Below are 27,909 nucleotides of genomic sequence, written 5' to 3'. Positions count from 1 at the left end.
TATTCCCGGTTTTGTTATATGGAATGGAGGCGTGGACAATGACCGCAACATTGATGAAAAAAGTAGAGGCCTTCGAAATGTGGGCTTACCGACGTATATTACGTATATCCTGGACTGAGCACGTGACCAACGAAGAGGTACTATGCCGGATAGGTAAAGAGAGAGAGGTAGGAATAAGTATAAAGAAAAGAAAGTTGGAATACTTGGGTCACGTTATGAGACATAAAAAATATAGAGTACTACAGCTGATCGTTCAAGGGAAAATAGACAGCAGAAGGGGTCCAGGGAGGAGAAGACACTCGTGGCTCCAAAACTTGCGGCAATGGTTCGGATTGTCATCTGCTGAACTATTCGCTGAACCGACAAGGTACATGAAGAAGAAGACACAAACTGTGACTGTTTGGCGACTGCCAAAAACTTGGAGCGTTTTGGAGCGAAAATCGTTCAAACTGAAATTTTAATAAACGAATAGCAGAACATAAAAGGGCTTTCAATAATAGAAAAACAGATTCTACATACGCACTTAACCTTCTAGATCATAATCATTCTTTTAATGACGAATTTAAAATTCTTCACATTCAAAATAAAGGCCGCTGTCTTTGCTAGAATCTATGGAAATCAACAAATTAAAAAACACAGATATAATTCTGAATGACCAACTTGAGACAAACAGTTCTCCACTCCTCATACTATTTCATTAGAGACTATAAAGTGTAAACGCATGCCCAAAATAGATCACTTGAGAAAGGCAATTAGTCGAAACAGCTGTAGTAATAAGAGTTTAAAATAAATTTTGTGGAAGTTTTGAAAACAAAGTTTTCAGTGTTTTATTTTTACATAAAATGAATTTCCATCAAGTAACGGTCGAATCCATCAATTATTTATAAGAAGTAGAACTAAATTTTCATAAATTTATACTCATATTAAAGCATATTAAATTATCTTTCAAACAGTGTATCACTTTTTTTTTATCCTAGTAATACATAGTTTCTGAAGAAAAAATAGTTCAAAGAAAAAGTTTAAAGTAGGCCGATTTCTACGCACACAGGTTTATTTACGTATTGTAAAAATCAACCTACACCTTTCAAATTGCTTAGTAAACTTTACAATATCAGATTGACCCATCAATTAGTTTTAAAGTTATTCAGTTTGTTATCTAGAGATTTTTTCTGCAATATAATTAATCAAATAATAATGAAGATGCGGTAATTCTACGTTAATCACATAAAAATGGGTAAGTCATACTATAAATATAACTGTACCAAAAAATAAAAATTTTTAATACAAAATCTGTTTAATGCAAAATTACTCTCACTAATCACTATCCTATCTACGGTAGGTTAAATGTCAAAAATTCAAATGTCCAGTAACCCTGATAAAACTAATATTACTAATTATTTAATTAAATTGAACTTTTCATTGTTTAAAGTTTATATTGAATAAACTTTAAACAACGAAAACTTCAATTTGAATTATTGAACTCCCGAATTGAACCGGCCTATCCGTGGAACAACCCTCGTCAAACTTTTCCAACTTACCGACATAGTCATAATGAAGAGATACTTGAGTAGATCGGTGTCTTTGACTACCCATCTATGCGCTTTTCTCGTGCGGAATTCTATCAGATGTCTGTAGAGTTTCAAAACGATGGCTCCGTAACATATGATAAAACCGATTTCGCGAAACCAAGGCTCTAGTAGACACTGTACCACAGAGGGCTCGAAACATTTAACCACCGCCTGAAACAGAAAATGCCAATTAGGTTATCAGACAGTGGGTTCATTAGTAACAGTAAAATGTGAAACAGCAATTCGCAAAACATCGTAACTAGATAAAGTTATGTTTTAGAACTGTTCGGTATGCAAGATGAAAAATATAATTAACAATTTTAGGAATATTTTAGGCTATTATAATCCAGTCAGGAGGTTTGCTAAAATAGTGGGTTGTGCTTTAAACTTTTGTAGAAATTTTCAGGTTTTCCAAATGGAGCTGATTGCTAAATTATTATGTAAAAACGAAAAAACGTAGTCTTATTTTTCTTTACATTGTCTTATATTAGTTTATTTTCTTGTATTACAAATTCATCAATAATGTGAGGCAAAAATAAATTATTTCTACAATTTTTATAGGTGTAGAAAATGTTTCCAAACTAGTCAGTCTGTTCTAAATTATTATTTAGTCCTAACTAATTTTAAATAAGGTGTGCAACTATGTGTCTTTTTTATTATACTGAGGTGAACTGATAGTATTTTTCCCTTGTCGCTTGATCATTGAATAAAAATACTATTCAGTAAATAATTCGACATTTCTTAATTCATATAAAATGTTTTGCTTAAGAGGTTTCCAGAACTAAATCCCTATCTATGTTTATATATAAACCAACAAGAATTATCCGAGGGGTCATTAAAATAGAGAGCGCCCTAATTGCCACAATAAAAGAGATGACGTCACCCGATTACCTTCAACATGTAGACTTCTCTTTAATCCCAATAAAATTTCGTCCACTTCATCCTCAAATCCAGCTCCCGCTGTCAAGAATCTTCGCGCCAACTCCCACACAAACGCGACTTCAATAAACAACACAAGCTCAGTGTCTCCCAGAAGTTATATTTTAGCTGTATAGCCAGCTGTACAGACAAAGATAGACAAAAAAGTAGATAACGCTCACCAACCAGATGGACTGACGTCCTAAAGCATGTGAGCAGTAAATACGTGCAAGCAGCACAAGACAGAGACAGATGTAAAGAGCTATGCTATGTCCAACAGTGAACGAGTACAGGTGAATGATGATGATTATGTAAAGCCAGCTAATAGGCATCGCCTACGTGGATATAGTGTGGCACCAAAGAAGAAGCCAGTACTTTAATCAAAGACAGAGACGTGTACAAGCAACGTACATATTGTAAAAATACCTCAATCGCTGGAATGAAGCCATGACGTTGTGAATTAAACAGCGCCAAAACGCAGCACATCCTCACATAAGAAAATAAACAAATACAACGACGCTTAGGAGCCCCAGTCCGGTCGACGTTTACTTTTGAGTCCGAAGGTGTGTTGTAAGAGCAAACAAGGAGTGAAAACTCCACAACATTAGGTGCTAAACAGAATTAGGTCTTCAGAAACTCGCGGAGTAGCCCTCGTCTAATTATCCTTTAGATAATGTGTTGCACGCCATTTCCCGCCAAGTCCCGTCATTTTAGTGGCAACTAACCACAGACAATCTTTTATATACTGTAAGTTAACTCTCAGATAGTCATGTCGAATAGCCATAGTTAGTTGGTCAGATAGCCAAGAGTGCGCAAGGTGGTCGACTTCGCTAAAGTGAAATGCGCTAGTTGGGTGAAATAAAAAGATTTACGTAGAAGTTTAAAATTCTAAAGACTTTAGACTTACTCAATAAATTGGATTTTATGTTTAGTAATTGTATGTTGTGTTACTCTGAATTAAAATAACTAATGCAAAAAATTATTATCTATTATAGAGCCTCCAAAAAATAATTGTTTTATGCAAATTGGCAACGTGTTGTAAAATCTGCCAACTTCTGTATGGCACAGGGAATGCAACAAAAATTGTAAAGGGCATGTTCTAGGTAATAAGGTCTTGCGCCTTGGTGATATTTCTCCACAGATTCTTATCGGAAGGATGTGAGGCCTAATATACTGGTATTCATATTACTACTCTATTCATACGTTGTTTAACGATATTTACTTCTTAAAAAGTTTCTCTTGTAGAATACTAAAACGTACTGTGTGTTCTACTCGATCTAAGGCCCTTGGCATAGTCGATGAAACAGATGTATGCGTCTTTTTGTTTATTTCTACATTTTTATAATAGGACAGGTACAAAGATGGCTTTTCTAAATACTATTCCCTCTCGAAAATCAAATTTGTCGTCATCTAAGTCCTTTTTATATTTTTTACTTATTCGATAATGAACTACTTTAACACTAAAAACACAACTAATTTATAACATATATTTAGTTTACGCTACAAATATATCTATTAGACTAACTCTTTACAATGACAAGTGTCCCGCTGTTCTGGAATAAGGTCATAGGCAAGGAGCTGGAGTAACACTATTTTAAGAAAATAGCTAAATATGCTTATAAATCTGAAGCATTAAAATAAAGACCGATTTCAACCAATATTATGGCATACCACAGCCCTTATAGATTTCATTGAACATTCTCATTAACATAAGTATGTTTTCTTCAATCAGTAATTTAAATATTTCTGTGTCGAATTACTGACTAATTTCATTTGACTATTTTTAATTGCTCTGGAACGGTATTCTTTCCTATCTTATCAATGCTTTTTATTTTTTATACATAGTCTCTGTTCTTAAATAACCTTGTCTAATCCATTATTTATATTATTTCTTCGGTCATCCATTCTGTACAGTTGAGTCCATGGTTCTTTACTCATGCGTCATCATTTAAAGCATGTAATGTTTTATTACCTTTTTTAAAGTATTCCAATATCAATATTTTTTCTCGATAATGCTGGGTTATAAAGAAAATTTAAATGAAGAAAATCATTTGAGTTAGTGTAAAATGTTAACTAGTTTGAAAGCAGAGCAGAGCATAGTGCTCTGTTATGTGTTAGCTATCGCGAATAGTTGTTAGATAAAATAAGAGGACACCATAAGGTTAAGCTCTTAGAATTGTTTTCACCCATTTTACATTAAAATGTGAAAAGCTTAAATTATCCATGTCTGTCTGTCCGTCCGTAAACATAACTTCTCCGGTATTAGAACAAATGAATGGCAAATGAGGTGTTGAATGAAAGCTTGTAAACCAAGGGTGGTATTAAACGTGCGACATTTGATTTTGGACTTCCGGTTTCAAAGTTGCAACCTAAAGTACTGTTTTAAAGTCACCACAATAGTACAACCTATATATTATTTTACTGATATCAACTGTTTTAGTTTGCTTCTGTTTTACATTTTTTAATCCTACGTTTAAATTTCACACTGAAATTTTTCATCTCAATAATTGTTATAGCACTAACATTTGATACGTATTCCGTACAAAATCATCAAAAGTTAATTTTACCTGCGAAAAATTTCTAAACGAGGTTTATCACATTCTTTTAAATGGAACGTCATTAAGAATGATTGATTAATAGATGATAAATCATATTCTTTTTAATTCCTTCATATACCTTTATTTACATATTTTTTACCAAAAAAATTAAAAGTTTGTAAAGACTTTATCGACTGAAGCACTCATTCAATTTAAACTTTACTTCATACGTTACTAAAAAAATGTTGGCAGTTTTTTAGGCATATATATTTATATTTATTATTATCTCGAGATAAATAAATTCTGATTAGTGGAAGAACGAACAAAAAAGTCCTAAAAGCTTTTAGTGGTTTCTGGTTCCTTCGGGAAATACTCCACTCTTTTTCACTAAATCTATATTATTAAGGGCTAATATTTATACATCTTAAAGTATTTCACAAAAGTGAGCGATATATTTATCTTCGTAGATGTGATAATTTATTAAGATTAACTTGACATGTCTTGACAATATTTCGTAATTTACTAACGTTATGTTTGAGAGTTAAAACAATTTAAATATTACAATTTTTTATATTTCTATCTTAAAATGAAGTACTTAACCCTTTCGGTTAACATGTAGATATATGACTGAATCAACTACTAAATTAGTTTTTATATATTTAAAAAAGATAGAAAGTATAGAAAACCTCAACAGAGAGAAAAAATTCAGAGCATTCTATAAGAAAGTTAACATCAACAGAAAAGAACTCAAAGCAATTACAAGACAAGACAATACAGAAGTTAGAATGGCGACCTGTTAACAACAAGGCACATAATATAGAGGAAAAAGAAGAAAACCTGGAAGACTCCTCCTCCTCCTTAAATGCACAATCATATCGAGAAATACAAAAATAAAACTCCACAAAACAATAATACGCCCAGTCCTAACATATGGTTGAGAGACCTGGACTCTAACAAAAAATAATGAAAACATGTTAGGATGTTTCGAAAGAAAAGTACTAAGGCTAATCTATGGAGCAGTGAATGATAATTGAGTGTAGAGAAGACGATACCACTTCGAACTTTATAGAATATACCAGTAGTGGCTGGTTCTGTACCAGTGCACATCTTGGCCGATGCAGAGTCCGAATGTACCAAATGGGCAACGGAGCGATAGGTTCAGGGCCACAGGAAAGAGTTACAAGTCTAGAGGCGTGACAGAGGGAATGGGCAGCCGAAATCAGGAAGGCTGACTGGACGAGATCCCTGATCCCGGACGTAGTGAGGTGGTACTATTACTTCACACAGTTTTTAACAGGGCATGGATCGTTCAGGAAATATACCCATCGTATAGGGAAAACCGAGAACGATCTATGTCCTGAGTGCGGGGTAATCGATGACGCGCGGCATGTCGTATTCGTATGCGCCGCATATCACGCGGGGCGTACCGAGCTGCAGCTGGGCCTAAGATCCCCTCTAGGTGAGCCTCGCGAGCTAATTGATAAAGCTATCGAAAGCAAGCATGACTTCGACCTGATCATTGCTTTTGTCACACAGACAATAAAGCATAAAGAAGAAAAGCAGCCAGTGCGGGAGGACTCTTCACACCCAAGCCACACTGACTGCCAAATTTAATTTATCCTATTTTATTTTTACGCGGTTTTACTTATTTATTTATTTTATCGTAGTTTTATTTATTTACTTACTTTATCGTAGTTTTATTTTTATTTGATTTATTTATATGTTATTGTTCGTTTAACAATTTTATTTTCAATTTCCTTTTCCTGTTTATGTTCTCTATCTTTTCTTTCTTCTTTCTTTGGCTTCTTTTCTATCTTTCATTTCATCCTTCCTCTTCTTTCTCTCTTCTCAAATCCTATCTTTGCTCTTTCTTATCATCTCCTTTTTTCAGTCTATTTGTTTCCTGTATGTTATGTATCGTCTTGGGACAGTCAGTGGGGAAGGACCTTTTACATCCGACCTACACAGACTGCCCCATCTAAATGTCAGAATAAATGGGTCGATGAGCAGGTGTGTTTAGATGAAAGTAAGGAATGACTGGAGTTGAATAAGAGAAAGTATGAATGGGTGAATGAGAAAGAGTGAATAGATGAAGGTATGAACGACTGGAGTTAATCGTAACTGCCGACTGACATCTTTGGTTGGTTCCATCTTGGGTTGGGAAGCGTCCCAGCCGCCCTATTTTTCGTCCTCGGTCGCTTCGCTTGCGGGGCCTGGACGAGAGGGGGCGTCCGTGAGGCTGACTAATCCATGGAATTCACGCTGGAGTGTTAGGGGAAGCTATGAGTAAGACGGGTCAGACATGCTCGCTAAGAGCGGTTGCAGACCAGTCGGCTGGAGAAAGAGGGGATGAGTTTAGTCTATAGGCGGTATCGGCACGCAGTGCAGCGTGTGGTACTGAATCCGACACACCAGGGGGACACCTTCCCTGACGGTCTTTTGAAGATCCTCACCTAGATAGAAGATAGATAGAACGCAAACACTGACAGACACAGGCAGTCTAGGCACCGAAGAACATTGGGACGAAATCAAAACAAAAGTTATTGACGCAGCAAGAAAAATCATAGGCAAGAAAAAAAATACATACAGAAAAGAAATGAAGAACACAAGAAATATACAGAAAGAAGATTCGGATAAAGAAGGGCAAGTTACCAGGATGCAAGACGGAGGGCCGATAAAATATGCCGAACAGAGAAAAGAAAATATGAAAACGGTAATATACAGAAAATGGAAGAAAATCTTCAAAGCAACCATATAAGACAGGCGTACAGATATCTACGCAATTTAAGACAAGGATTCAAACCCCGAACAAATCTATGCAGATATCAAGAAGGGCAAATAACCAGTGATCCAAAAGAAATAAAATTAGTCTGAAAAACCTATTTCCAAACTCTTTTAGGGACACAAGAAAATAAAAAGCATATGGACATGCATCACAATGAGGGAGACACCGAAAATATAGAACCCCCAACGATGGAAGAGGTAAAACAGGCAATATGAGCACAAAAGAAAAATAAGGCTCCAGGTATTGACAACGTCCCCCCTGAGCTATATAAATTAGGTGACAATCACCTAGTAGGACAAATGCATATGCTTATGAACAAGATTTGGAATGATGAAAAAATCCCTAATGATTGGAAAACCGGAATTATATGCCAAATCTATAAGAAAGGGGATAAACTGAAATGCGAAAATTATCGCGGCATACTCTTGTGCACGGCGTACAAAATTTTTACTTACTGAACAAACGACTCAAACAACTAACTGAAAATATTGTCGAGAAATATCAAACCGGTTTCCGACAAGGAAGATCTACAACTGACCAACTATTCACAGTGAAACAAATTTTAAACAAATCGTGGGAATACGACATTGACGTCCACAACATATTCATAGATTTCAAACAAGCGTAGTTATATCAAATATTGCAGAGCTTTAATATCCCCCAAAAATACATCCGACTGGTAAAAACAACAATGGACTCATCAATAGCAACTGTCAGAGTCCAAAATGAGCTCACTGAAAACTTTACAATAGTCCAAGGATTAAAGCAAGGAGACGGGCTGACACTATTCAACCTGACCTAGGAATATGTGATAAGACAGCTGAATATAGAAGGAGGTAATCTCCTAAGAAATAAATCAATACAGATTACCGCCTATGCCGATGATATCAGCAACATGTCTCGCAGAACAGAAGAGGCGGCAGAAATATATTCATAATTAAAAACAAAGGCAAAAGAGATCGGACTAGAAATAAATATTCAAAATACAAAAAAGTTAACACAGGCAAGAGCTAGGGGAAACAGACGCACAGTTGAATTAGAGGACGATATTGAAACGGTAGAAAGTTTCACATATTTAGGAGTTGCATTAAACACAGATGGAACAGAAGAACCAGAAATCCAAAGAAGAATAGCAAAGGGAAACAAAGCTTATTTTTCACTCGATCATGTGTTCCGCTCGAAAAACACACACTGGAGATCGAAAATCAGGGTCTATGTAAGACTAGGTAAATGTAAGATTGAAACCTAAAAATACAATTAGGTATCAGATAAACAATAAGAATTTGATACAGCACCAATGGGTATAAATAATGACAAGCAGTAAGTCCTGATGTAATTTTACTTTTACATAAAATGTATCACCCACACACATCTGTTCTAATATTAGTTTTTAATCCCTTATACAAATACCTTACAATGTTCCTGTACTAAACGGACACATCTAAATTAGGGCGTACTTCTTGTTATGTGAGAAATTTATTTGTATTTCTGCGTTTCTCTCCCACAGTCTGTCTTTGTGGTTCTGGTTCTGGTTCTGGTAAGTACGTTTCTTCATTTCTACATTTCTTTTGAATTAATAATAATTTATGAGTTATGCCAATCAATGTTTACTTATTTACAATCATTTACGATTTTAATTAATTAACCAGCTAATTTTAATATTTTTTACATAAACACAAACACACACACATACATACACGCATATATATATATATATATATATATATATATATATATATATATATATATATATATATATACATATATATATATATATACATATATATATATATATATATATATATATATATATATATATATATATATATATATATATATATATCGTAAAAAGTATTTTAAAAACCATTTTGGCATAAGCTAGAAATGAGTCTGTCTGCTTTTAATACAATCATCATCCAAAAAGACAAACGGACTGTTAAAAAGCGAGACAATATTATTCCGCTGGCATTTTTCCTACAATATCGAGGTAGGTGTTTCCATTATCATCGCCTCGGCCCGTTGCTTTATTCAAACAGAGGGCGCTTAGGCCCTTGGCCCCGTGTCAGCTCTGAATTAAGCGAAGCAAAATGGCGAACGCTTTCCAAGGAGGAGAATTATCTCGACTAGTCCATTACTATCGCCACAGCTACTTTACACAAATTGGATCGAATCCCTTTCATCGTTTAGGTAAGATACAGAGACGGGCAGCGGAGGAGGGAAACTTAATAAAAAATACCTTAGTTAAGTTGAAAAATATTCAATTCTGTTATACAGTTGGCACAAAAATTGGTAGGTATATTATAATAAATGCATTTCATACATATTAAAAATCAAAGTAAACTGAAGTTACGAACGAAGGTGCTCAAGCTATTTAAGATCAGAATTCGTCAAGACTAGTTAAATCTGTATTTTCATTCTTCGTTTTCTTCTTCTTTTTGTGTAGACATGATTCTGTCTGTTTTTCAATGTTCTATTTGTTGTCATTCGGCTTATATGAAGACAAGGATAAATAGACGAATATAAAGGACCTATTGTATTTAAGTAAATTGGGTAGATTATTTTTATTTTCTAATCGGTTCTTAAACAATTCCAACATCTTCTCCTTCAAATTTCTTACCTTTTTCGATATTCCGCGTCTTCTTTGAATAAATTTCATTGCAGTGCTCATATTCTTTTACTTTGTCTGTATATAGTACGTAAATCTTTCAGTTAGACATAATACTTTGAGGTAAGTGTGGCATCTGCGCTTTTTTGAGTCTATGCCAATATCCCACCACACTTAAGCGGAGCATTGGAGATGATGATGATAGGCAGATGATTGGAAGGTCCAACTTCTGACTGGCAACAGGGTGGGTGCGTGAATGGAGGGGTCGGAAGTTGGATCAAAACTTTCCTTTCTTTGCACGCCTTTCGTAATGAACAGTGAAGGAATTTCTGAATTTATTGATAACAACAACTGTCGAATGTGATGTTGAAGTACGAAAACACTGCCAACATAGCATTTTATGGTAGTTTTTGTAATTATCTCTATCAATGGCATTGTGCAACTTCGTGTCACAATAGTTGACACTATCAACTAATAATTTCTTCATCCAACATATTTTTTCCTTCGTTTTGATAATTAAATGGTATTACCAAGGTAATTCGTTGTCAGAATATGTAGATCTATTTGCTAATACTTTCGAAAATATACCCATACCATGTAGACAAACAATTGCCAATATTGTAAATACTTTGAAAACACATTGTTGTTTACAAGATTCTACAAAATGTCACAAAAGAAAAGATATGTCCCCGGAAAGACAACAGGAGATCGAAAGAAGAGATAAAAGCATGTATGCTACCATTGAGGTGGATAACTCCGGAACCACTAGAAGTGTCTCCTAGGAGTTGGAGACACTCAGGAGTTCCCGAAGATCAATTTCGTTGAATGGAGTTTTGTGAAGAAGCAATGAATTTATCTCACGAAAATGATAATTTTATAAAAAATAATTATTTTCACCGATGAATCGTCATTTTTAGTACAGGGTCATCACAATTCTTACAGTAAGCGGTATTGGTCTCAGGAAAATGAACATCGACGTATTGTACATCTGACCCAACGCTTTCAAAAACTTAATGTGTAGACCGGGATTTTAGGTGACCATATGATTGATCTATTTTTCTTGAAGGAACTCTGAATTCAGCTAAATATCTTGCTCTTTTACAAGATAACATTACTCCATTTATTTAGAATCTCCCAGATGTACGTTCAGAAGTTGTCTGGTATCAACGGGATGGCTGCTCCGTTCAAAATGTGCGTATCGTGAGAAATTATTTAATCACAATTTTTCAGGATCGCGTTATAAGCCGAACAAGGTAAATTAAATGGCCTACGAGATCTCCGGATTTAGCTCCCATGGATTTTTTCTGCGGACATATTAAATCCATCATATATGACAACGATCTCGAGACGACACATAATCTAGTTGATTTAGAAAATAAACTAAGAAATGTATGTGCTTGTAATGATTACTCTCTAAGAGCTTGCAAACGTAAGACAAACAGTTTATAATAGACTAGGTTATTGTCTTGTAAAAGAAGGTAGTATATTTTAACATTTTTTTTAGTTTACTTGTTATTTGTGTTTAACTACTTTTAGAATAAAACTTTTTCGTTTTTCGGTTTTTCACAATAAAATTTTTCAAAGGTTTTTAACTGTAATGTAATAACTTTACGTAAGATTTACTTATCAGAATTTACTCCTTCAATGTACACCCAATAGAATCTTAATTGATACTAAAAGTTAAAACGTCTGAGGCCTTAACGAGAACAGTAGGCTTGAGAAAGCGCAGTTGCCGTACTTACCACAATTCCAATTTATAATACCTCTGTCCAGCTGAAATATTTACGTACTGTATCAGTTTATATTATATTGATTGTTTGTATTATTGTAAACATAAATTGTTTTTATGTAATTATTGCTTTCCAGGCTGATGCGTGTAGAAATATTTTTTCCTAATATTTCATCCACAATTGCAATATTCGTTATCAAAAACAATGTAACCAATTAAGACGTTGGTCATTGACTAAACTTTAACTGAGCCAGACATTGACAATAGAATCATAAAATTATAGCCATGGATCCATTACAGTTTTTAGGATTCTAGTTTCCGTTTGTTTCATTACTTAATTCATCAAATATGAAAGGTATTGATAATCTTGTCTTCATCGTTGAGTAGTTTTACAGCTATATTATTATGGCCAGGTAAAGAGTGAAATATGACATTTGATGTGAGACGTGACATTTTATATAACGTTGTGACCTTAGACAAGGAAAGAGGGAGGACAGGTAACGTTCATTTAATAAACCTTCGAAAAGTGACAGTTTAGATGTGACCGCATGTTTTGATCTCCTTACGTTGCCCATTACTACCTCTCGCAGGGTTGCCAGGTCTACTGATTTTTCAGTAGATCTACTGATTTCAACTTCAATTTACTGATTTACTGAAACATTATATCGATTTACTAAAAAATATTTAATGATAAAATCATGTTGAAAAAGTGATTATTATGCCAGTGTCCAATTATATATTTAAAAAATATCTATTTATTGAAATCATGAATGTGTTGCTTGTGTGAGTCCATTTCAAAAGGTAAAAGAAATAATAAATTAGACTTACTCACAATCAATTTAATTTAACTAATCAGACGACCGGTTTCGCTTTCTACAATATGCAAAGCATCTTCAGGTCACGATACAAAGTTAAATAAATGCTGAAAATAATAAACCCATATTAGGGTGTTGTCTAAAGTTCTTTAAAGTTATTTATATTTATTTATTTAAATTATATAATTTACTGTAATTTATATAATTTATATCACCTATCTTTGTTTTATCTTTATTAGACAACACCCTAATATGGGTTTATTATTTTCAGCATTTATTTAACTTTGTATCGTGACCTGAAGATGCTTTGCATATTGTAGAAAGCGAAACCGGTCGTCTGATTAGTTAAATTAAATTGATTGTGAGTAAGTCTAATTTATTATTTCTTTTACCTTATCTATTTATTGATATATATCCATTATCCTCAATTTACTGAAGAAATAAAATATGACCTGGCAACTTTCTTGGTGCTGAATGGTGCTAGTTTAGGCTTCGGTCTATTCCATACGATTAAGCGCCCTCTCTCTTTCCTTGTCTAAGGTTGTGATATGAAACGTGCGTTTCGATGTAAAACGAGATATTTGACATGACGTTTTAATATAATACTAAGTTTGGGGCTTGTAGTAAGGTAGTTAACACTTACTGATTAAACAAAAATAATTCTTATAATATAACATAAATATTTCGTACCTAATATAAAAATAAATGCTTATTACTTAAAGATAAAATGAACTGAGTTGAACTTGGACTAACGTACTGACATGGAAATGCACGAATTATTTTGTATATCTACTTATATATAGCAATGGACCTAGATATGACGCTTGAGTACACTTGAGTAAGTTGTGATTCACGCTGGTCAATAATTTTGTTAATGTTTACATGTGTGATCATTTACTATTCGAGTTAATGAACATCAACATCACTCTGGCTTTACTAGCCTCCTCAAAAATTTCTCTCCAGTCATCCCTATACATCGCTTTCCTTCGCCAAGCATGTATTCCCATATTTCTCATGTCTTCATCGATCTTATCAAGGAATCTTGTTCTGGGTCCTCCTTTTCTTCTCTGGCCAATGGGTCTATCTCGATTTAATGAACAGTCAATATAGTAATGTAGTGAAATCAAATGCATTTTATTATAAGTACATTGAACTAATAAAAGGACCCAAAAGAAACCTCATCCTAACACCAAACCTATTTAACAGCACAAGCTCCCTGATCAATAAGTTTTTGTTTTGAATGAATTATTTGTTGGTAATGTACAAATTATTTCTTGTAAATTCATCTGTTCTTTGTGTAATGACTATATACTAATTTTGTTTAATTGTTTGCCCTACACAGTGTTACATTTCTTTTTGCGTACGAGCGTAACTTTCCTGAAACACTAAATACTATTAATAAATAATTTATTTGCTCTTTCAATCCACCCCCAAGTTACAAGCTAGCAATTACGTATTCACAATACTGTTATGTTCCTCCTTTATCTCCTAAATAATTCAGACTAGACTGGAACATCGTTAACGACGTATCTAAAACATCTCATGTTACGTAGGAATCTTGAAATATCTACTCCTCGGAGGTCATAGGGGAGCAAGAACAAAAAGTTGAGTTTGTTCGGTTATTGTTTTGCTGTAAAACACTCGCTCATGAGATATTCTCTTAGGAGTCGTCCCTGATATAAATTGAAAACGTTAGGATCGAATAAAAGAGAAAGAAGAAACGGAAACTTCACGACACTCGAAGGGATCCTCGAAATATGTAATCTCGTTTAAAAATAATATTAAAGGAATTTTAATAATGTACCGTACGTCATCCTTACAAAGCACAGAAAAGTACAATTTTTCGTTTATTCAAAATTTGATATCTACAAAGTTAAAAAGTCAAAAGCCAAAGTAGGAATTATCAATTTTTCTGCTAAATGTAGGAAATAATAATAAAAAACGTTTCGGCTATTTGCCGTTCTCAATGAGCAGTATAATTGCATAAACAGTATAATACATAATACACAATTTGATATCAGCTTTAGTATTAATATAATTTTGAACTTTTTTATACTGATCATCTCCAATATGCATATTTTCTTGTAGTTCTGTTCTTTTTTTAAAATCTGTACATTTTCAAAATCAAAAAAATGTTTGTTCATTATGTTTGTGTGCAATAACCCTTCTATGTAGATATTGGTGTGTTTGCCCAATACATGTTGGATTAGAGTCTTTAAAATTAATTTTATAAATAACATCCGACTCAGGATCTTTATTAACATTGGGTTTAAACTTTGAAAAATATTTTCTTGATGTTTTTGACGATTTATGTCCAAAATTGATGTCATATTTTGCCAACATTTTCAACATTTGTTCAGGGAATACATTAATGAATGTTAAACTATCAAAAAGTGCAGACATCTAATATAATTGTTTGATATAAGGTTGAATGCTCGAATAAATGAACTTTGATAAAATGAAAGGCAGATATCGAGCATAGTTTTATTAATTAAATTTTGCCTTCTTTTAAATGAAGAAATTGATTAACTTAAAAACTCGAAGTTAATGGATGATAAAAGTTTTTTTGTGATTAACGTTTTAGACTTACTTCGTAATTGACGAAGAAAAATTAAAAGTAGTAATATTTCTTGAAAGAAAATTCTCTGCCTTGATTTAGTTTAAAAAGGAAAACACAAGAAGAGGTCTTTTATTTAAATACAAGTCCAAACAATGATTATCCATCGTCCCTAAACAAGAGAACCGACATCGACAACTTGAGCCAAATATATCACTCTCTCATCATAAAAAAACCCTTACAAAACAGTAACTTCATTCCCATTCTTCTTTCCAATTTTTTTGTTTGTTTGTTTAAAAAAAAAAAAGAAAAAAGGAATTCCTTTAAAAAAAAAAGGTATGTCCCCATTCCGCTCGCTAATTCCCTCAATAATCGTACCTCCTCCCTGCATTTCAAAGAAACACATGTACGACAATAAGCCACATGTGAAAATTATGCCATCCTAGAGCTGATAGAAAACAATCGAAAAGATTAGTGTGGTTTGACCCTAGAAAGAGCTTAAACCAACATTCAAATGAAGCCTTCGGTTAAAATTAAATGAACGAATTCGGTTAAAATTAAATGAATTCTCTCGTTTAGTTGTTAATCTTTAATGTTAAGTTATCGTAGAGTTTTCATAACATCTAAAAAAACCTACAAATTGTTTTTGTAAGTATGAACCCTGTTGGTTGTTTACTTATATTCTTAAATCTTCTTTATTTGTAGTGAACTGATAATGCTTTTAAAAATAAAAGCGAAACTTATTCGAATAAATCAATAAGTAGTTGACGACTTTCATTTGCCAATTATTGACCGATAAAACCTTCGCTATTCAGCCATTGAATATATATATTATATATTTCTGGCAATTGCAGGGATGTCAACAAATTATCAGGTTAGATAGCAAACTTTTAAATGTTGAGATTGCAACCAATCATAGAGTTCTCAAACAGTTAGAAAAATCACTCACTGAACAAAAAACCGAAATCATTAGATCAACCTCGGAATATGATTGGATGCAATTTTCACATATTCAATCTATTAGATATAATAAAATATTTTATTCAATTAAATCAGACAATATCAAAAAAATTAACTCACTATATCAGTCCTGTTGTAAATCTGTTCTTAAAACTGATCCAAAATGGATTAAAAACTTATCTACTACAACTATTCCTGATGATATTCTAGGTTTCTTGGCATTAGGAAATAAATTTAGCATCGAACCAAAGTTAGGAAAAGATTTTCAAGTAAAAACACTTTTAGCAGACTTAGAATACATAATTTCTTCATTGCCATCTGAATTAGAACAAAACTTAATCCGATCTAGAACCACCAACATTATCACTAATCACATTTTGAATACTTCTAAATCTTCTAATACTTTTTTTCATAACTTGTATACTAAAACTAAAAAATTTCTTAAATACAATCCTGAGCTCTTAGTGACAAAAGCAGACAAAGGTAATGTTACAGTCATCTTAGAAAGAACTCACTACTTACAACTGTGTTCTTCTCTTATAGATAATGATAGATCTTATGTTTCACTTACATCCAATCCCACTTCTTCTTTGCAAAGGAAATGCAATACATTAATCGCATCCTTAGCCTCTTCCAATGAGATTGACCGTAACACAAAGAAAAAACTAACAACATATAATGGGAACATTGCAAAGTTTTATGCTTTGCCAAAAATCCACAAACCAACACTATCGGTTCGTCCCATAGTAGCTTCCATTGGAACACCCACTGAAAATATCTCAGCTTTTGTTACAGACATACTTACTAATGCATATAATTATGAAAATCAATATTACATTAAAGATTCCTTTGAGATGGTAAATAAATATAATGGCTACATACTTCCATCAAATTATGTCCTCGTTAGCCTTGACGTTGTATCCTTATTCAGCAATGTTCATCTAGGAATATGTTTGACATCAATAGAGATCAACTGGGACCGTATTAGAGGTTGTTGTTCCATGTCTTACGACAGATTCATCAGCATCGTCGAATTTCTCTTTAATAACACTTACTTCTCATTTAATGATAAATTCTATCAACAAACTTTCGGTACCCCTATGGGAGCTAAGATTTCTCCTATCATTGCAACTTACGTTATGGATTATGTATTAGACTCAGTCATTCCTTTACTATCCTATAATATTCCATTTATTAAAAAATATGTTGATGATATCATTTTGGCTATACCCAATGACAAGGTAGATGAACTATTAGACACTTTTAATGGTTATGACCCCTACATCCAGTTCACTATAGAGAGGGAAGATGGTAATTGGTCCGTCCCCTTTCTCGACATAAGGATGATCAGGGAAACCAACAACATCAAAATAGATTGGTATCAAAAACCGACCCATTCTGGTAGATACCTTAACTACAACTCATACCATAATAATTCTACCAAAGTCAACTTAATCAAACAGATGAAAAATAGAGTAACAAAACTATCAGATCCTTCATTTCATACAAAAAACCTACAAATCCTACAGAAACTTTTTATTTCAAACGCTTATCCAACACCATTAGTTAATAAGATTTTGTTTAATACTATCCATGACGAAGATATTTCACCTTCCTTCGCGACTAACAATGCTGATCCTGATGTCTTAAGTGGGAACCCAGTCTCTGATACTCCTATAAACAAATATTTTTCATTACCATATTTCAGAGATATCACTCCGGGGTTAACAAGGATTCTGAAAAGTGTTGAAAATAGCTTTGGCAATAATAATAACAACATTAAACTTAATGTAGCTTGTAGATCAGCCCTAACAATTAATAATCTTTATTCTAAGATAAAAGATAAGACTCCCATAGATAGGCTTAGTAATATTGTCTACAACATTCCATGTCTCTCTTGCAACAATTCCTACATCGGTCAAACATCTCAATTATTGAAATCACGTATTACACTACACAAAAGTGATTCTCGACTTCACCCTGACCGTTGTGCATTAGCCAAACATGTCCATTCCACTGGTCATCTCATGGACTATACCAACACCACAATTCTCCACCGTGAGAACAATAAATCTAAAAGAGAGTTCATTGAAATGTCTTATATTTTTCTTAACGATTTCTCCATTAATGTTAAGAGTGACATCAAGAATCTAAGCGATATATACCACCTGTTACTTAAATCAGATACCAAGAACAATACTATATCACAGATTACTAATTTGACTGATATATCCATTAACAACTAACATACCTTTATAATTAATTTTCATTAACAAAAAATATATAACATTCCCTTGCTTTTCTTAGATACGTCTCAATAAGATTCAATAATACATGAACAATATAATATAATTAAATAAAGAAAATCACAATTATATTTCCCTTTACTGGGATTTAAATTGATTCGTTTTTTACCAATGAACCTTAACGACATAAAGATTCATACCAATTATAATGAAGTTGTCAGCGCTTGCGTTCTGGCTTAAACAGAACCTCACTTTTAACTATTTAAAATCAAAATTTAGTTATTGCCGACATTTCAAAGAATTACCTCCTTTTAAATGTAGTTGCATTGGGTTTTTCGATTAACCTTGGGTAAGCCTTTACGTGTCAAGTTCGAAGCTACCATACATTTCAATTCTTATAAAAAACTTTTTTTGCACATAGTAACAAAAAACACCACTATGTTACTAGCAAAGTTTTTTAATATTCTAACTCTACAATTCTAAGTTACGGTAAGATCAATAATGTTTTAATAGATAATATATGGTAGCTAATTATAATTTATTCTCTTTCAGCCCTGAAGAAGCCAAATTAATTCTCTTTGGCGAAAACGTTCGGCGAAACAATTGATACACATTAGAGTATTTCTTGCAGATTTCCCCAATATTTAAGAGTTTACTATATATATATATATATATATATATATATATATATATATATATATATATATATATATATATGTACAAATGGATTAGTTTTTTAAAGAAAATTGTATGGAATCTGTCCAGAAATTCACGCTTTAAATTGACAACTGTGTGGCAGATCGTGTTAGTGAACAGTAGACGCCAGTTTATTAGATTTTATGGAAGCGACAGGACGTAGAGATATTCATTCATTCGTCGTCGCGGCGAGTTGTCATCGGCAGTGATGAAAGACTGAATGGACTTGAATTTGATTTGATTCCAGCCTCTTCACCAGTAATCCACATGTGTACACAAATCGGAATCAGAAAGGAAAATGAAATATTATTGTTAATCGATAAATCGAATATTAAAAAATAAATCATCTCTTCGACGAAATAATAATGAGAGCAGGCGAATAAAAGTGCAGCAGGAAACCACTTACTATTATTTAATTGTCCCCTTCATACTACAAGCTCGACGTTTGCAGTCGCACTGTTTTAAACAAATATTAATTATATGAATAGCACTGGAAACCAAAAAAAATATAACAATACTACGTCATATTTTAGCAATCAAAACAAAATTTGTAATTAAAGTAGACATTATTGTCATTAAATCAAGCATATTATCTCTACATCTACGAAAATCTATATTATCGTAAAGTAAGCATTATTATCATTAAAATCAGCATATTTTAGTCATTAAAGCAAGCTTTACAATCAAAGTCGGGCGTAATGGTATTAAAAGTAGCATATTATTACCTCAAAAAGATTACCATTGTCAAAATCAGCATTATCATAATTAGAATAGGTATGTTTTCGTTATTAAAGCAATTTTAAAATCAAAATCGAACGTATTGTTAATGCACGTCATAGAGTATTACCACAAAAAGGTTATTATTGTCAAAATCAACATTATGAGCAAAGTAGGCCACAAAATAATAATAAAAAAGCAGTGTCTGCATTATCTTATAATGCAGACACTGCCCTAATTTAAATCAGCATAAGTAGGGCGTAATAATATTAAAAGTAGCAGATTATTTCCACAAAAAGATTGAGATTGTCAAAATGAGCATTATCATCAAAGCAAGTCATAATAGAATAATAAAAATTAGTTTGTTTTCACTATCAATATAAATGTTTTAATAAAAGCATGTCTTATTGTCATTATATGAAGTATATTATCACAAAAATATGGTTATTGTTTCTAAAATAAGCATTATCATCAAAGTAAGTATTTTTGTAATTAAAATCACTACATTTTGGTTATTAGAGCAATTTTACAATCAAAGTCGGCGTAATGTTATTAATAGCAGATTATTAAGACAAAAATATTAATATTGTCAAAATCAGCATTGTCATCAACTTAAGCCATACTATAATAAAAAAAATCGGTTGCCTGTAAAGTCGGTTTTACGGGCGAAAATTTTACGTGACAACGTCTTTTTCTCGGTAGAATATTTATTGATATGAATATTATTAAATTGCACAATAGTAACAAGGAATTGAATGAAAATAAGAATTGCACAAATTTTAACTAAAGAAATATATTTTGTTTACTAAAACATTGTACATGTAAACTTAAACTTAACTAATTTCTATTTGAGTGATTTTGTTGAGGATAGGACGATGATAGGAGAAATATGAAATGAAAGGAAGTGTTTCTGCTGTAATGTGTCTTGAACGCCAAGAACGCTCGAGAAAGACAGAGACACAAGCACGGAAGCACGCACCGATTCAACGCGCCTAATTCTCTAGTGCTCCGCGCGCAGCGGACCGATCATGTTTGAGTGGGAGAGAGACGCAAGGCATTCGCCGGTCCGGCGGGCCTCTCTCTCGTTCGGTGACTCACTGTAACAGACGTGAGCGGGCGTTACACTTTTTCATGAATGACTCCGAGCCACAACCTAATTTAAGACGTTGTCACGTCAAAAAATTAGCATTTTTTACTATTAAAACTTGCTTTTTAATAAAAGTCCGCCTTAGTCTCATTAAAGAAAGCATATTATCGTCGAAAATAGGATTATTGTTTTCAAAATCAGCATTATCATTAAAGCATGCATTATCGTAACGTAAATTAGCACATTAGCATATTATTATTTGGCCATTTAATTTAATAAAGCGATAGCGGCTTTCGCTAAAAGATTATATCTTTTACACATTTCGCATAGCGCAGAGGACAGAAAACGATATTATCATATCGTTTTTGTTCACGGCCGCCAAAGCAGGTGGCGCCTTTGTAGCTAACTACTGTTGTAGTGAAATTTTGGGAGACATTCGTTGGACTTTCCGAGTTTGAATTTGTATCAGCCCAAAGTGTCTGATGAGGCTGGGCTAGGCCGAAATGATCATAACACTTTATTGATACCGATTCGAGCACGGGAAGTTTAACGAATTTGTCCTCCTAGGCCATATATTTGGCCATTTAATTTAATAAAGCGATAGCGGCTTTCGCTAAAAGATTATATCTTTTACACATTTCGCATAGCGCAGAGGACAGAAAACGATATTATCATATCGTTTTCGTTCACGGCTGCCAAAGCAGGTGGCGCCTTTGTAGCTAACTACTGTTGTAGTGAAATTTTGGGAGACATTCGTTGGACTTTCCGAGTTTGAATTTGTATCAGCCCAAAGTGTCTGATGAGGCTGGGCTAGGCCGAAATGATCATAACACTTTATTGATACCGATTCGAGCACGGGAAGTTTAACGAATTTGTCCTCCTAGGCCATATATTTGGCCATTTAATTTAATAAAGCGATAGCGGCTTTCGCTAAAAGATTATATCTTTTACACATTTCGCATAGCGCAGAGGACAGAAAACGATATTATCATATCGTTTTCGTTCACGGCTGCCAAAGCAGGTGGCGCCTTTGTAGCTAACTACTGTTGTAGTGAAGTTTTGGGAGACATTCGTTGGACTTTCCGAGTTTGAATTTGTATCAGCCCAAAGTGTCTGATGAGGCTGGGCTAGGCCGAAATGATCATAACACTTTATTGATACCGATTCGAGCACGGGAAGTTTAACGAATTTGTCCTCCTAGGCCATATATTTGGCCATTAAATTTAGCATATTTTAGTTTAGTTTTACAATTAAAGTAGGGCATAATGTTACTAGAGGTAGCAGATTATTATCACAAAACGATTGACATTGTCAAAACCATATTATCATCAACTTTAGCCATTATATAAAAATAAAAATCGGCATATTGTTACTATCGAAGTTAGCTTTTGAATCAAAATCTGTCTTAGTATCAGAAAACAAGGAAGCACATTATCGCCAAAAAAGAATTATCGTTTTCAAAATTAGCATCATCAACAAAGAAAGCATCATGGCAAATAAAATCGGCATGTTTTAGTAATCAAAAAAACTTTGTAGTTAAAGTCGCACTTGTTATCAGTAAAGAAAGCATAATGTTATACAAAAAGAATTATCGTTGCTAATGATATTCTATTCTAATAGATTATTTGTTTTTCAACTTATTAAAGTTATTTTTATTGAATTTTTAAATAAATAATTGTGATTTAAAGTTTAACAACCTCCCGTGTGAGTTTTATATTCTTCTGATAGTGCCTATCTCTTACGGAGGTTGGATAAAAGCGTGAGAGACTATTGTGATTCTATTGAGTGCTATCTTAAAAAGACACGTACTAGTAGTCCTCCTTTCTCTTTACACACTTCCATACAAAAAACCGTTGCTTTAAGAGGTTAACAAATTTTGATTTTAAATAACTTTTTATTTGTGGGCCAATTTTTTCGACAAAAAGAAAAAAAATATCACAGATGAATTAACATTATTAAGATTTGTAAATTATTGTGATTAGATAATTAATGTGTAGAACTTGATAATGTGTTTTAAAGAACTTGCCTTTGAGTGACCCGTTAATTTAATAAACTCCTATTCAGAAACACCTTGCTTGAATAAGGCTGACACAGCTGAAGATCGATAAGAATAGTTTGTTATTTTATGTTTTTCTGTGTCTATTCCAATTTTTTCAGCTGACATTTTTTTCCACTTAGATACGGTGTTGATTCCAAGTTTTTGAACCAAGATTCATCCCTCCAGTTAGGGTGAACGGTAAGAGTCTGTCTGATAAAATCTTTGGTCCCCTTTTTTTCCATTAATTTAAAAAATAATCTAACTGGGCATAAATTTTCGTTTGATGAATTTCTTACCAGCCATTTGCTGCTTGCCAAACTTTTCGACCGTCTTGATTTGTTTTGGTTGTATTCAATTCGGCCCGTAAATTCTCCCATAACATCAAATTCCTTCTGGAAAAAGTGAATCTTGCAGTTTACGGCCTCATTGCCTCTCGAAGCAAGTTCAAATCAGCAAAAGCGAAAAAACTTTTTTTGTGCTCCATCGGAGGTTTCCTCGTCGCAGTTTAGATGATTTTTAAGAGTTCTTCAATCTTGCCCATGTGAAAGATATATCTGTGAAAGAGTCGATTTTTATGGCGTACTTCGTAAAATATTTTTCTTGTACTATTTTTGCTGTAGTATTCCACAGTGACTTTACAGACGACCCTTTATAGTCTTCGCCATTGCCTTTTTTCATGTTAAAGGCATAATCCCAGAGAATTTTTGCTAGGTCTGTTATGGTAGTACATCTTTCAAGCGTAAAATTTCTCACCCGTAGGAACTCCGAAATTAGGTCCAAATAGAGCTTCTGAACATCTGCGTATTCAATGGGATATTTTCCGAAAGCAATTTTTTTATTTCTTCGTCTGATTGTCATCCAAAACTTGATTTTTCGTCTGGATTCATTATATCTGTAAAAAATTGATTACGCTTCAATGACGTTTGTCAAACTGACAACAATAGAATTATGGGATCCTGAGAAATCATGGGCAGAAAGGAGTTTTGTCATTAGGAAACGTGGCGTTACTATGATGTTTTATCAGTTAAAAATAGTCTAGTTAAATAGTCGTTAAAATATGAATTAGAATCTGCCCAATTTTTAATTTGTCAAGGTTTTTTTCTTTTGTTATGGCCCAACAATCATATTCTTAATCAGAAAAATATATAAAATATATATTTATTTAATTGCCACAACCACTATAACAATGTTGGACACGGAAGCAATTAATAAAATGTGTAAGATATTTGTGACACAGCCATTACAGAGAGTACAATAGAGTATTTGGCGTATAATGTGACCATCTTCGTGAGAAATATACAGCAAACAAAACAATGGAAACTTAAGTAAGGTGTATTATATAATAGCTACTGTAATTTCCACATTTACTCTTTCGCTGAAATGAAAGGCTCTTACTGTCACGAAGAAGACCTTTACAATCTCTAAGGGCTGGCAAAAGGCACATAACTCATAGTTGTGGCGCTTCAGAACAAAATACAGGTTTTTTTAATCCGGGAGGCTTATAATTCAGCATTGTTAAGAATTAGTAAAATACATACGAAATAGTTTCATACAAAACTTATTCATATCTTTTTGTTGGTCAACTGGAATAAGCACTGCTCATTTACTTTCCCAAAAATTTTATGTCGTAAGTAGTAATGATAACTTTTAAGGATTTCAAGACACTTTGACCTTTATCATGTCATGCAGTAAAATTCATCAAAAAACGTTGATTATACTTCAGAAGTCAGAAAAAACACAGAATATGGGTCAATATAGGTCATTTTGGAAACTGATGGATGTGAGTAAGGAAAAAATGTTCTATGGTAACGCGTGGAGAAAAATCCATCCGAGAAAAATACATGCATTGTATAGGCATATATAGGCTGAAGAAGACATTAAGATTGGCAAGAAGTAGCTATGAAAACAGAATTAGTGTCAGAGGCCGCAATTCTTTGTACGTAAGATCGGAATTATTTCGGAATATTATATAAAAATAAAAATAAACTTATTCCAAATAATTATCGACCAGTAACAGTTCCGACAACGTCGATCAAATAATAGAAAGATTAATTACAAGTAAAGTAGAATTAGTATCATTTTGTTTAGAGCACAATGTTGTCTCCCAACATTCTTCTTTTAGGGTGCCTGTCCGTTCCGAACATTGGCAATCATTCTGGCTATGAAGAATTTGTTGGTTGCCATACGGAATAGCTGTGTTGAGGTCTTTCTATACCATGTTCTTAGGTTAGTAAGCCAGGATATTCTTCGTCGTCCGGGGGCCCTTTTTCCTTCAATTTTACGTTGCAAAATGCATTGGAATAGCTCATATCTGCCGTGACTTCTTATTATATGCAGTACTGCAAGCTTACGGTCTTTCACGATATTGACCAAATCCGCGGTTGTGTTCATCCTCCCTAGTACTTCTTTATTTGTAACTTTGTGTGTCCATGGTATCTTTAGGATCCTTCTGTATAACCATAGCTCAAAAGCCTGAAGTTTTGATAGAGTTTGCCTTCAATGTCCACGTTTCTACTCCGTACAGAACCACTGAATACACGTAACATTTAAGGATCCTTATTTTTGTTTCTAGGGTCTAGAGGTCCTGGCTCTTAAACAGAGAGCTCATAGTCAAGAATGCACTTTTTATCTTTCCGATGCGTCATTTAATCTCTTAGGTATTGTCCCACGAATCATTGATTATAATTTCCAAGTAGTTATACAGTGGGACTCATTTGGTTCACATACAGATTTACTCCAATTATGTTATGTATTCATATATATACCATCCAGTTATGTATGTATACCATATCAACATACCTAATCGTTTAGTAAATAGCAGTTCTTAGTAATTGAACCCTATCTTTGGATGCATGAACCAATCTGTATCATTAGTATACTAAATTTTTCATGTGCATTTGATATGGTATGTATAAGCTGCTGAAGCTAGAACATTACGTTGTTCGTCAAGAGTTACTTCTTTGGTGAGAAAAAATTCTCTTAGGAAGAGCTTTTTATGTATAACTGCAGTATGTATAACAGTGAAATATGACTGCAGTCTTCCACATGTGGTAGCTAGTAGTACCTCATGAGCCAATACTTAGGTCTCATTAGTTTTCTAATTTACGTATCAGACTTAAGTTAAGGATGGCAGTCAAAATGAGTGGAGTGATTAACGAGAAAAATCTTAAATAAAAGAAAAAAAAGAAAAGAAGCAAGAATGGGTGACAGATAAAATATTGCAGATGATGAAAGAGCGAAGAATTTGAAAGGTAGAAATATCAATGAAAACAAAAAGTTGCATAAGAATATACCATGGGAAATAATAATAGCAAAAGAAGCATGGCTATAGTGTATTTTTATGTATGAGAGAGTAATAAAACAATAAATTATGTATGCAAATCCCTAAACTGTTGATACGGGTGACTCAATGAAAAACAGATATTTGTCAACAAGTTTACAGAAGTATATAGGAAAACAATTTTAAATTGAGTATGACCACCAGGTATAAAGGTTGGAGCAGAATAGAATACAATAGTTGTGAGGGTTACTAATCCCTAAATAAGGTTGCCAGTGTCGGAGTGATGGAGGTTAACAGGTACTAATGAATTTGCAAGAAATGTAAGATGTTTATTTTATTGGTTATATATAACCAATAAAAGTTTAATAAGTACCTACCTATTTGCAAAATAAAGTTTAATTCTTTAGATAAAATAAAACGTTTTATTTTATCTGAAATGAGTGCATTCCACGAAGTAAGGGTTTCAACAATCAAACATTTAATTCTTTAATTCCAGGAATCTACGACAGTAATTGACTAGATAATTACCTTCTAAACTTATTCCACAGAAAATGTGATAGTGGGTTTTTCCATTTTGTAGGAAGGTCCAAGTGGCGTATTCAAAATTCTTAACAGTTCACTTAAAGTAGGTACTTCAGTTGCAAGGTGCAGTTTATTGTGTATACTAGTGTTATGGAAAATTTGGAAGTGCCGTGTCCTCTTGGTCCTCTAACAGTTAATGAAAAAACATTAATATTTAATTGTTTTAAATCATTTACAGACAAACGTTTATGTGAAAGTGTCGATGAGACCGTTGAGTTAGTTAGCAGTACACTTGGTGTTGGGAAATCTACGATTTACAGAGTTATTAAAGAAGAGAAATGTGGTAGTTTTCAAATGCCACGTAATGCTCCAGGGAAACCAAAATTTCAAATAGAATATCATTTTAAAGAAGGACTTCGACGGAAAGTGCATGAATTCTTCTTTAGACAAGAATTTCCAACATTGGATAAAGTTCTTGTCTCAGTTCGAGATGATAAGGATTATCCAGAAATGAGTCGAAGTACGTTATGGAAACTTTTAAAAGAAATAGGCTTCCGCTGGAAAAAGAATCCCAGAAAGTCTATTTTATTAGAAAGAAGCGATATTGTCATATGGAGAAGACATTTTCTAAGAACCATAAAGGAAATGAGAAACCAAAAAAGAAAAATATTTTATCTTGATGAAACATGGATCAACGAGGGTCATACACCAAATAAATTTTGGCAGGATGAAACTGTTACAAGTCAAAGGCACGCTTTTGTAAATAACTTATCTACTGGTTTAAACCCACCATCAGGAAAGGGACGCAGGCTGATAATAGTACACATTGGCAGTTCAGACGGTTTTGTT

The 27,909-nt window shown here is 33.3% G+C and overlaps 2 protein-coding genes across 3 annotated transcripts in view; one reads left to right on the top strand and one right to left on the bottom strand.

Moving 5' to 3' along the window:
* The window catches only part of Pld (Phospholipase D), a 384,903-nt gene that overhangs the window by 202,072 nt on the left and 154,922 nt on the right, over nt 1–27,909 (top strand). The window lies entirely within an intron of this gene.
* smog (G-protein coupled receptor 158 smog) overlaps nt 1–27,909 on the bottom strand; it is a 182,016-nt gene that overhangs the window by 87,135 nt on the left and 66,972 nt on the right. For both annotated transcript variants that reach the window (XM_072521091.1, XM_072521092.1), the window contains exon 6: nt 1,539–1,739. In XM_072521091.1, the coding sequence (XP_072377192.1) occupies nt 1,539–1,739 (201 nt within the window). The remainder of the gene's footprint in view (nt 1–1,538; nt 1,740–27,909) is intronic.

The sequence above is a fragment of the Diabrotica undecimpunctata genome, chromosome 1, assembly GCF_040954645.1.
Source record: "Diabrotica undecimpunctata isolate CICGRU chromosome 1, icDiaUnde3, whole genome shotgun sequence".
Classification (NCBI taxonomy): Eukaryota; Metazoa; Arthropoda; class Insecta; order Coleoptera; family Chrysomelidae; genus Diabrotica; species Diabrotica undecimpunctata.
This window is presented reverse-complemented; position numbering and strand designations above follow the sequence as displayed.